Source organism: Scyliorhinus canicula, chromosome 10 (genome assembly GCF_902713615.1).
Source record: "Scyliorhinus canicula chromosome 10, sScyCan1.1, whole genome shotgun sequence".
Taxonomy (NCBI): domain Eukaryota; kingdom Metazoa; phylum Chordata; class Chondrichthyes; order Carcharhiniformes; family Scyliorhinidae; genus Scyliorhinus; species Scyliorhinus canicula.
The window spans coordinates 41,161,374-41,174,256 of NC_052155.1; the positions used below are offsets into that span (position 1 = coordinate 41,161,374).

General features: G+C 43.2%; 1 protein-coding gene across 1 annotated transcript in view; it reads right to left on the reverse strand.

Annotated features, from left to right (window-relative positions):
* Positions 1-12,883, reverse strand: part of tg (thyroglobulin) — a 475,922-nt gene that overhangs the window by 273,333 nt on the left and 189,706 nt on the right. The window contains exons 38-41 of the mRNA XM_038808459.1: positions 7,549-7,665; positions 7,151-7,370; positions 5,347-5,440; positions 1,626-1,782 (exon numbers count right to left, since the gene is read on the reverse strand). Of these exons, the coding sequence (XP_038664387.1) occupies positions 1,626-1,782; positions 5,347-5,440; positions 7,151-7,370; positions 7,549-7,665 (588 nt within the window). The remainder of the gene's footprint in view (positions 1-1,625; positions 1,783-5,346; positions 5,441-7,150; positions 7,371-7,548; positions 7,666-12,883) is intronic.

Here is a 12,883-nt window from a genome sequence, read left to right on the forward strand (position 1 = left end):
AAACTGGAAGGCCTCCGCCACCTTAAACCAGCAGCAGCTTTTCACCGCCTCCCATCTTTCACCCTCCAAAACGCTGTTCTCATTCGAAAATTCTATGCTCGCATCCTGACTCGCACTAAGTCCCGTTCACCATCACGCATGTGCTCTATGACCTATGGCAGCCATTGACACCACAATTAAAAAATTCCCATCCAGACTTTGAAAGACTTTGAAATCTGTCCTTGGCCTTCTCCCTCCCTATCTCTGCCGCCTCCAGGCCTATAGTATTTCAACAGTTCTGCCCTCTAAACCTGGTCTTGTGCATCTCTGATTTTCCACTTTTGGTAGCCATGCCTTCAAATGTCTAATTCTTGGGAATTCCTTCTCACAGCCTCTGTGCCTTTCTCTCTTCTTTTAATACTCCCCTTATAACCTATCCCATTGACTAAGCTTTTAGTCAATCATCCAATTTGTTTCTTCGGCTTGGTCTCACTTTACACCCTTTGGGACATTTTCATATGTTGAAAGGTTTTATGTGCAAATACCGTTGAGTGTCAGCAGTTTTCAATTATGAATTTGCCCATGCATACACATATACACACACATACATCCAGGAACACACATCCAGCAACATGCATGCAGGAGCACACACTTTATTTACCAGTATTAGTCATTGGAAGGTAATAAATTGTGGGGACTGTAACTGAATTTTTTCCAATTTTTGAATTCCAGGGCTAGCACAATTAGACAACATGGGTGAGATTTTCCAGCTGTTCCCACCAGCGAGATCCTCCGGTCCCGCCATGGTGTATACCCGCCATGGGTTTCTTGGCAACTTGGGGTGGATTCAATGGGAAATCCCACTGACAGCGGCGGGATAAGAAGACCCTGCCAAAACAGCCAATAGCGGGCCACCTCTCGCCACCAAGAAACACACTGCGAGAGGACTAGAGAATCCCGGCCCATAGCTATGATGTTGGGTGGAATTCTATGGCCCCTCCCAGTGGTGAGATTTACTGGTTCTGCCAAAGTCAATGGACTTTGGAATAGAAAGCAATATTCAATAATCCATAGATTTCAATGGTTATGAAAAATGTGTAGGTTTAGAACTAGGCCACCCTAATCTTCAGGCCGAGTTCCTAACCTGCATTCCTGTTCTATGCAGCTGCGCGTTGGGAAGACTAAGATGTGAAGTTTACATCAATAGATTTATTTATTTGGGCAGCATGGTAGCATTATGGATAGCACAATTGCTTCACAGCTCCAGGGTCCCAGGTTCAATTCCAGCTTGGGTGACTGTCTGTGCGGAGTCTGCACATCCTCCCCGTGTGTGCGTAGGTTTCCTCCGGGTGCTCCGGTTTCCGCCCACAGTCCAAAGATGTGCAGGTTAGGTGGATTGGCCAGGATAAATTGCCCTTAGTGTCCAAAATTGCCCTTAGCGTTGGGTGGGGTTACTGGATTATGGGAATAGGGTGGAGGTGTTGACCTTGGGTAGGGTGCTCTTTCCAAGAGCCGGTGCAAACCCGATGGGCCGAATGGCCTCCTTCTGCACTGTAAATTCTATGATAATCTATGATGAAATGCAATTTTACTGTTTCATCCAAAGTCTTAAAATAAATAAGTTCACAATTTACCACTGGGCTTACCGTCACTTAGGAATCCAAACACTCCGACCCTATAGTTTGCAGTCACAACCAGGATGTTTCCAACAGATGCCAGGTAAGACCCGTCAATGTTCGTCTGCTTCTCTCTGTAATCTGCAGCACTGTTGTGGAAGAAGACCAGCGCAGAGTTGTTCCCAGTCTATCGTGCAACAAAATTCAGGATTAGTAATGATTCAAGAAATCAGAACCGTGGTTCCTTTATTTATTTGGGTTCAGTCTTTCTCTTTTTGCCCATTAATGAAGCTGTGAGGAAGGAGGTTTCCCAAATGCTAACGATACTCAGGCATCTTGAGCTCTTCACCCATGTGCCTTCGTTATTGTGTCACGTACGAGCATATTATAAACTTTCAGTCAATAATTTATATATATATTTTTTCTGTTTTTATAAATTTAGAGTACCCAATTCAATTTTCCAATTAAGGGGTAAGTTAGTGTGGCCAGTCCACCTACACTGTACATCTTTGGATTGTGGGGGCGAAACCCATGCAAACACGGGGAGAATGTACAAACTCCACACGGATAGTGACCCAGAGCCGGGATCAAACCTGGGACCTCGGCGCCGTGAGGCACTGCGCCACCGTGCTGCCCAATAATTTATATTTTTAAAAGCTGAACAAAAGGCAGCAAAAGATAGCGTCCAAGGGACACTTGACGTATTTTAGTGATTGAAGCCATTCCGTTGTCTCAACAAAAGGAATCTTCCAGACTGACCAATGTCCTTTCCTGAAACTAGGGGTCATTTAAAATTAAATGGGCCATTCAAACACAAAGTCGCTGGACAGAATTTTCCAGCCCCATTCCCCAGCGGGATATTCAGGACCCGGCGAAGTCAATGGACTTTTGCTTGGCTCCACCACACCAGGGCAAGAGAATCCCAGCCATTGACTGTCTCCAACTTTCAAGGTGTCAAATAATGAGAAACAATTTTGGAAGTCTACTCTTGAAAGCAGAGAAGCTGCTTGCACATAGACGGAATTTCACCGGAATCCATCAAACAAGCTTCAAGTCATCCAACCAGCAAAACCATCCAAAAACCTTTTAACAAATGAAATCAAAATCTGGTTTTGGGGGCCTATGATGCATCCTAGCCCCCATGGTGCCCATTAGTCATGGAAGGTCTCATTCGGGCCAGAGATAGCTGGCAGCCAACATAGTCATGGCAAACAGTTGGGTCAGATGATGCCCATGATCGCCTGCTGTCTGGACCTATTAATGTCCAACTTGGCCAGGCCCAAGTGCAGGTTCGCAAAGAGGTCCTCTCCCCGCCCTGCACCCTCTTGGCACTAGGTGCCCAAGGATTAGGAGCATGGGACAGAAGTGTAACAAAAATCTAATTAAAAAGTTCCTCAGAAAATTAAATAAGAGGTGCAAACATCCACAACCTGTACACAGTTTCTCTTTATATGCTTAACCAATGAATCTCTAATTATTAATCACTTGTTTCCTATTTACTATTTCCAATCCTAACAGGGGGGAAACATTCCGTCCATGACAACTGAGGTTCAGAGAAACCTACCCTCTTCACTACTTGAAAGCCACTTATTACCTACTATTCATATTAATATGTTGTCAATTGCGATTTATCAAATGTAAAGGTGGAAAGTTATGGCGAATGGGTGTATAAACCATGCGGCTGAAAAGTCTGCACAGGCAGTACGCCCATTTGGAAGGTCGTCTACTCATGCGGGCACCCTATGATTCTAACTCCATAGGAAATAGGTGCAAGTTGCCAGAGTGCCCGTTTTGCAATTCCCAAGGAGTTCAAGAATTTAACCAGCTAAAACTGTGCAGCCCCACAGCTGAGAATATAAACGTGCACTTCTGGATTTGTCTTCTTTCTCATCTACATGCTGCCCTTAGGTTGCATCCTGTAAATACATGGGGTTAATATTTAACCTGTGATGGGACATATCTTAACAAGCGGACAGCCTGCCCAATTACCTTTCCTACTTGAAATGTTCTCACCTCCCTGTCTAATTCCTCCCATCCATATCTTGTGCCTTGGTCCACAGATCCCCAGCAACGTGGTCCAAATTACTGGGCAGCCACTCCGAGCCAATGTTACCCTAGTTTCAGCTGCCTTTCAGTGGGGTTGGCTAATTGTTAGGCCTCCTTCATGTCAGGTACCTAAACCCTCAGTCTTCAATGAGAAGCATGCAGATGAGCAAAAGAACAGAGTCGATATGTATTTTGGAGTACTTTAGAAGTAATCATGCATGGAATTGAAGAGCAGCCAATGCTGACAATGCTTGAGCAGGGATTTAATATGTTAAACCAGGTAAGCATAGCCCCATTCGGTTGGTCAATAAAGGAGAGGCTTTTCGCCAGGATGATGCAGTAGGCCCTATCAAGAGAGGGATAATGTACCACGGTCACAGTCACAAAACCTCTTACGATTTTTTTGAAGAGCATTTCAGTTGTGGCAGGATGATAAACCTGATTGTAGAGATTCAAACACAGAGCTGCGGAAAAGATAGGTATTATGTGGGAGACAGCAGCACATGTAAGGTTTGTGGAGCGGAAAAGTAGATTAGAGATTGGTGATAGTTTGCAAGGGCAGAGTGGTCAAGCACGATTTGTGGATGAGGAGACAGCCAGGGTTTCAACAAAGAACTTTGATATAAGGGGTGGGATGCTCCATTCCCAGCCGTGTGTTTCCTGATGGTGAGCTGTTCGCTGACTTGTCAATGGGATTGTCCAGTAAAACTACCCCACGCCATTGGGAAGCCCGTGTACGGGGGTGAGCTGCCGACAGGAAAAGAGAATCCCAATGGCCAGAGAATTCCAGCCAAGCTTTATGAGCTTTGGTTGTTCCCCTATAAAAATCAGCAGAATTAGAAGTCTGGAGAATAACATTTATTGGGACATTTCAAGAATAAAATAAATCCTGATCTTTTATGTCTTTCATGATTCACTCCTTTACCTAGTAAATGCTCGCTCCAGCTCTTGAGGCTAACACCTCTTACCAGTTGTGCTGGCCTCTAAGTTAATTGGCCTTCTTAAACATAGAAAATAAGAGTAGAGGGAGGCCATTCGGCCCTTCATGCCACTCCGTCATTAATTATGATCATGGCTGATCATCCAACTCAATAGCCTGATTCCCCCCCACATCCCTTGATCTCCTTCACCCCAAGTGCTATTACTAACTTCTTCTTGAAAACATATATTTTGGCCTCAACTACTTTCTGTGGGAGCGAACGCCACAGACACAGCTCTGGGTGAAGAAATTTCCCTTCTTCTCTGACCTAAACGGTCTACCCCGTATCCTCACACTGTGACCCCTGGTTCTGGACACACTCACCATCGGAAACATCCTTCTTGCATCTACCCTGTCTAGTCCTGTTAGAATTTTATAGGTTTCTATGAGACTCCCCCCTCGTTCTTCTGGCTACCTATGTTCCAAGAATGAATAAACAAGACGTATCAATATTTCTCCCCAGTCAAGATAGTTCTGATTGTAGGCATCTTTAATATCACTCTATTACTGACTGAAAGAAATAAGAGAAAATAAAGGGCAATTCTACAGCCAATATATCTTCCTGCCTTGAAGGGGAGAGATGGTTTCTGCTCGGTATTCCTCATACTGACACAAGGGAGCCTACTAACTCAGTATGCAAGTACAGAGCATCGTCTCCCCATTATGTGACATAGGACATCAGCAGCAAAACCCGAGGTTTACTGTTGTTTAGGTTTTATTACTCACAATGGTCTTTGGGACAAATATATTTAGGTAGAGACAATCTTCGTCCACAGTAGAGTAAACGGCCTTTGCATCTCCTGGTTGTATGCAACTGGGCCTAAAACAAAAGAGATTGTGAAAATTAAATTCTTGTTATAACTCTCTGGGGCTAGTTTTAAGTTCAGCAATGGTGTAAAAGGGATGACATCCAATTGGCTGTGAGTTATATGATTACCTGATTTTCCCTTTGCACCAGGTTGTCCAATATACATGACATTCAGTTGTCTATTGGAAACCTAGACAAATAACTAGATTTGGTATTAATGGGTGGAATTTTCCCAAAAAAATGGCAAGTGTCAGGTTCAGAAACCGGGCGTGTTTCACCCTAGAGGAACAGGCAGGTTTCCCGGCGAGATCTTCCCACATACAAGTTGTTTCCATTAGCAGGGGAGACTAGGACGCGGGGGCACAGCCTTAGAATAAAAGGGAGTCACTTTAGAACAGAGATGAGGAGAAATTTCTTCAGCCAGAGAGTGGTAGGTCTGTGGAATTCATTGCCACAGAGGGCGGTGGAGGCCGGGACGTTGAGTGTCTTTAAGACAGAAATTGATAAATTCTTGATTTCTCGAGGAATTAAGGGCTATGGGGAGAGAGCGGGTAAATGGAGTTGAAATCAACCATGATTGAATGGTGGAGTGGACTCGATGGGCCGAATGGCCTTACTTCCGCTCCTATATCTTATGGTCTTATACTGCCATATTTGTGAAGGGAAGGGCATGTTGGGGAGGAGTGGGGCCTAATTGTGCCTGCAAGCCGGCTTCACAGATATCGGTGCATCATTTTCAAGGGTTCCCTGAACTTAAAATTAAATCGATGACCCCCGCCTCCGTCATAGACATCGGCAGACACCCCCCCCCCCCCATTGAATGCATGTTTCCCACCCTCTACTCCCTGCATTCCCCATCCCCTGCATGCCTTGCCCACTTCAGGCCCTGTCCCTTGGCACTGCCCCCTTGTACCCATGGCATAGCCAACCTGGCAGTGCCAGTTCATCACTGTCAAGTTGGTGCCACTGGTTGGCACTGCCACAGGGCCATGTCCCTGATCACCCGGGGCTAAAATATACTCTGAGGCCCCCGGCGTAGTCAACATATCTGGTCTCCATTTGTTCATGTCACACCGATGGGTGAGATCATAGCACATTCCTGGAAGATTCAACATGAAGCCACCTTTGCGTATTATAATGAATTTAAACGCATGGTAATTAGTTTCATGCCCTCACTGGGCGTAAACTTGATTATGTTTGCTGGAAGGGCCAGAGAACATTGCAAACTGTTTGGCGCCCAGCGCAAAACTTGTTTTGGGGCTCTCCTGGTATTTTCCTGAAATAGTGGGGTTTACACCAGGCGAAATGCAGTCATAAAATTGCCCTAATATTGCTCGCTTTGATGGCCTTTCCTGGCAATCTGTTTTATTCTGCCAGGCTTATCTTTTCATTCCTATTTTTCTAATTTTTAAATGATGTTCACCTGGCTCAAATTTATAAACTTTCCTTTATAATGTTCCAAACTTCACTTAGGTTACCTCAAGTCATTCCTGTTTCTAAAGAGACCATGCCCAGCTTCCCTAACCTTTCCCCCTTGGTTTAAATTCTTGACAGCCAGGAGTATATTTCTTGCTTTTCTCTGTATCCTTTTTAAGCAATGGTATCCTGTATGTGATTAGGTGATCAGAACTGGACATGACTCCCGATGTTTTGTGGTAGCTGTTCAGAAAGAAAGAAAAATAGAAGAATTAAATAATAGCCAACAGGAAAGACCATGTTCACCTGTAGAAAGTGGCATTCCATTCTCCAGTCCAATGAAACGATGCTGGGGTTTTGAATCGGCCTTCACCAGTGGGAGGAGCTGCATATGGGACACCCAGGAAACGATTAACTCTCTTCCATTCCACACCAACCTGGATCAGTTGAGATTTTCCAAACAGGATTCCATGACCCGGAATGAAAATAGAGGTCAATTGGGGTTGGGTTTCTGTTAAGGAAGGGTCTGAATAGAAAAGAATTTTAAAAAACCCATCAGAACAGGTGGAAAGGTGAAACGAGAAGAAAAGCCTTGCGGATTGTCAAGACCTCAACATACTCTGTACATACACCATGATGAGCTTGACCTTATTTCCCACTGCAGCAATTGTTTGTGGGCAGTCCGGGGAAGGTTACTCACTTACCAGCACAGGTATGAATGTCGGGGCAACAATCGGCATAATCCTCACATTTCAAGTTACACTGACAGGCCTCATCAGGTTGGTACTTCCCACAACGATCAGCGCAAGACCCTCCTATAACTGAGGTAACACAAAAAATATTTTGTTTGATCAAAGAATTTTAGCTGTGGCTTATAAGTTACAAGTTTGAACTCAAAAACAAAGCAAACAGGTGTAAATGAAGATTCAATCATTACAGTTTTTTCTTAACTACAGGGGGCCACTTTGACGTTGGACAAGAGGGGAAAATAGGAAATATTGAATAAGCTGCTCAATTGAATATTAAATAAACTCTTTAAATTTTATTTCCTATAAAAATTCAAATAAAGTGAGGTGCATAGATGTCTGATATAATATCAGCAGTACGGTAGCACAGTGGTTAGCATAGTTGCTTCACAGCTCCAGGGTCCCAGGTTCAATTCCTGGCTTAGGTCACTGTGCGGAGTCTGCACGTTCTCCCCGTGTCTGCATGTGTTTCCTCCGGGTGCTTTGGTTTCCTCCCACAGTCCAAAGATGTGCTGGTTAGGTGGATTGGCCATGATAAATCGCCCTTGGTGTACAAAAAATGATTGGATGGGGCTACTGGGATAGGGTGGAAGGTGTGGGCTTAGGTAGGGTGCTCTTTCCAAGGGACGGTGCAGACTTGATGGGTCGAATGGACTCCTTCTACACTGTAAATTCTATGATTCTATGAATATGGCCCATTTTAATCTATTACCCAAAATGAAATTTAGAATAGAATAGAATAGAACAATACAGCACAGAACAGGCCCTTTGGCCCTCGATGTTGTGCCGAGCAATGATCACCCTACTCAAACCCACGTATCCACCCTATACCCGTAACCCAACAACCCCCCCCTTAACCTTACTTTTTAGGACACTACGGGCAATTTATCATGGCCAATCCACCTAACCCGCACATCTTTGGACTATGGGAGGAAACCGGAGCACCCGGAGGAAACCCACGCACACACGGGGAGGACGTGCAGACTCCACACAGACAGTGACCCAGCCGGGAATCGAGCCTGGGACCCTGGAGCTGTGAAGTATTTATGCTAACCACCATGCTACCATGCTGCCCTAAATTACTCCCAGGTTTCTTCCTGTACCCATCTGTGGGGCTTTAAAATACCACTAAAAAAAGGGCCAAACTTTCCAACATGTAGCAAGATGTGTGTTTTCAAGAACTGCTGAACATTGTCAAATTTCCTCATCTTCCTTCTTTAAGGTCTTGAAACTTTTCATGGTCCAATTCCTCCACTAATTGCGTATTCTTCAAGTGTGAGCCTGAAAGACTGATTATGGTCTGGTTATTTCACTCTATTGCAATCCCGGACCAGACTCCAATAGTTACTAGGAAACCAGGCAGAAAATTCAATATGTTGTATAATTTGTAAGACTGTGAGGAAAGGATACTTCGCTCCAGGAGTGATTTCACACACAAATAGGGATGTGGTATATCAAGACAGACTTTATTACTAATACAGGGTTAAAATAGCTTTAACATCATATGAGAAAATAGCTTACAATTACCCTTTAAACAAAGCTTAATAAAGACAATGAAACACAAACTCCTAACTGCTATCTTTTATCTCCACGCAAGCCATACTCACCTCAGATCAAAACCCACTTTTAAATACAATTAGCAAACCCAGGAATACTATCTGTAGAGAGATACCTTGAATAAACTACTTTGAGAGAGAGATCCTTCAGGAACCAGCTTTCAGATTCATGCCTGTGTCAAACTACTGTTTAAGCTGCCAGTCTTTTCAGAAACTGCTGTTCTGTTCACAGGCAAAATCTGTTTAACTAAACTGCTTTGAGAGAAACTGATAAACTGTTCATAGGGAGATCTTTAACTGAACTCCAAAACTCAACACTTAACTCCTCCTATTAACTACATGATCTTATTAAAGCTAAACAAAATGTTTCTAATTATAAGTTCATAGGTTCATAAGATATAGCAGAATTAGGCCATTCGATCATGGCTGATCTCATCCTGGCTTTAACTCCACCTTCTTGCCCATTCTCCATAACCCTTCAACCTATTACCAATTAATAATAATAATCTTTATTGTCACACATTAACACTGTGTTATGGGCCAGGGATTAGAGAACCCCAAAGTGTATCATGGAGTTCACCTGACACACAACTGTTAATAGATTGTGGTATGGGGAGCACACGGCCCACTCTACAGGTGTGGTACAGCAGAAATGGGAAAATATTTTTTAAAGCAAAACAATGTTTATTCTATGAACTCAAGTTAATCTTTTTAAAACATACAGTGAACATCTTAGCAACCATTAATTCGAATACAAACCCCAAAGAATACAACACTAAGTAATCTTTAAGCTGTCCTTTAAACATCTAGAAGACTTTTAAAAAACCTTTAAACAGAAGCACATCAGGTTAAAGTCACTACTGAGAGCAGTTATTTGTTTTAAATCACCAAAGGATTGATTTACAGTCTTCAGATTACTGAGAGAGAAACTAATACCCCTTCTGGCTGTGACTGCAGCTATCCAGCTCTGAAAACGAAACTAAAACACACCCTGCAGCAAACAGCCTAAAACGAAAGTAAAAAGCTGACAGACAGCCCAGCTCCACCCACACTCTGATATCACTGATAAACACCCATTTCTTAAAGGTACATTTCTTAAACACCCATTTCTTAAAGGTACTCGCACATGACAACTGCAATGAAGTTACTGTGAAAAGCCCCTAGTCGCCACATCCCGGCGACTGTTCAGGTACACTGCGGGAGAATTCAGAATGTCCAATTCACCGAACAGCACATCTTTTGGGACTTGTGGAAGGAAATGGGAGCACCCAGAGGAAACCCACACAGACACGGATGATCATGCAGAGTCCGCACAGACAGTGACCCAAGCGGGAATCGAACCTGGGACCTTGGCACTGTGAAGCAACAGTACTAACCACTGTACTACCATGCTGTCTAAAAATCTGTCCAACTCCTCTTTAAATGTACTCACTGTCCCAGCATCCACCGCACTGTGGAGTAGTGAATTCCACAGATTCACAATCCTTTAGAAGAAGTAGTTTCTCCTCAACTCTGATTTGAATTTGCTACCTCATGTGCTAAGACTATGAACTCTCGTTCTAGAATGCCCCACAAGAGGAAGCATCCTCTCCATGTCTCCTTTATCCATATCTTTTATCATCTTGTATGCCTCAATCAGATCTCCCCTCATTCGTCTAAACACCTAGAGCCTATAAGCCTAAACTGGTCAATCTCTCTTCTTACAACAAACCCCTCATCTCTGGGATCAATCTAGTGAGCTTCCTCTAAACTGCCTCCAATGACACTCCATCTTTCCTCAAATAAGGGCACCAAAACTGTGCAAAATACCCCAGGTATGCTATCACCAATACTTTGTATGTTGCAACAACACTTCCTTCCCTTTATGCTTTATTCATTTAGCTATAAATGCCAACATTTCATTCACTTTCTTTATTATCTGCTGTACCTGCATGCTAGTTTTCTGTGACTCAAAACAAGGACCCCCAGATCCCTCTGCAGCAGAGTACCGAAAAGTCTCTCCCTATTTAGATAATAAATTGCCTTCCCATTTTTCCAACCAAAATGCATGACATCACACTTATCCACGTTAAACTCCATCCACCATATTTTGGCCCACTCTCTTAACCTATCTATATGCATTTGTAAGGTTCTTATTTCCTCATTGCAACTTACTGCCCCACCTATTTTTATGTCGTCTGCAAATTTGGCCAGAACCTTATCCCAGAGAACACCTTTCTATAAACAAAATTCCATTAGCCCTACTTCAGGTAAATAATATAGGTGCTTGGAATGAATGATGATTTCATTTTTATGATGCTTTAATTGCAGCTCTGTAGCCAAAGCATCTGCTGGTCTTGTAAACAAGGATTTAAAAATCAACACTGCTGCAACAGTGATACACACACTAACCCAGAGTGTGTGGTGGGAATCAGATTGTTATTTGAAAAGGAAGAATATGTAGCATTATGGGGAAAAAGGGGGGGGGGGGGGGAGTGGCCCGAGATAACTTGCTTCAATAGAGTGTGACACAGATACGATGGGCCGAATCGCCTCCTTCCGCACATAACAATTCTGTGATTCTGGTAAGGTCAGGTTCTGTACCTACCCTTACCCTTACCAGCACCCAATCAACTAACTCAGCATGCAACAGTGATCAAACGTGAGTCTTTTCTACCTGTGTCATTCAGTACTATATTTGTAAATATGTTTTTAGTCTAGTTCAATAAATTAGCTACAGTGATATGCACAATCAATTGTACATGTAAATATGCTTGACCTCCAACCACTAGATGGCAGGCAAGTGAGACCATGTGACACTGTAACCTAGAGGGTTTCTGTTGGAGAAGTTGTGGTTAGTTGTGTTTTTGATTGTTCCAGTTTGTTAGTATTAGTTTTCAACCCACGGTTTGTTATACAATAATAAATTTGACTAGTCTAGAACTAGATGTTCTTTGGTGCACTGACTCAGTCATTGTCACAGTACTAGAAAATAACATTAGCCTGAATTTTATGTTAATAATAATGTTCAGACTCTCACTACTAGTATGGAGTAAATCAAGCAGCAAATTCAGGGCCAGAATTTTACACTTCCACCATTCTCACTCCGAGGTGAAGAGGGAAGAGTAAAATTGCAGAATTCCCTCTGAGATCATGCTCCATCAGAGGGCACCACACTGGATCAGGCAATGAATCGGAGCAAGTCTCTACTCAAACTTTTACAAAAGCCCTTTTTTTTTCTTTTTTTTTCCGGGAAAAGTACCATCCTGGATGGGATTTTATGAGCATGAGGGAAATATTTAGATAGTGGCTAATTCCCATCATGTCCTTGACAATGCCCATCCTGGTCTCTGTGGGAAGCTCACGGCGAAGTGAACAACAAGAACTCGCCCTTCAGTGTTCACTGCTAAATTCAGGCCAATGTATTTAATATTTTTGTGCTGGATATGATCAGTTGGAAGATTTAATACCACAGGAATCTGGTGCAAAGAACAATACGTAAAACGTACTCAACTCTTTTTTATAAATGATATTTTATTCTAAACATATTGAACATAATAACATAACTTTAACATCCACCAGAGTATATAATTTGCAAATGTTTTCCCCATTTACCCCTCCCCCCCCCCCCCCCCCCCCCCACCGTGACAAACAGCCACTCAAATATAGCCATGAACAGCTTCCACTGTACTTCGAAGCTCTCCTCTGACCCCGAAGGGCAAATTTGATTTTCTCAAAACTGAGAAACCTGTACACGT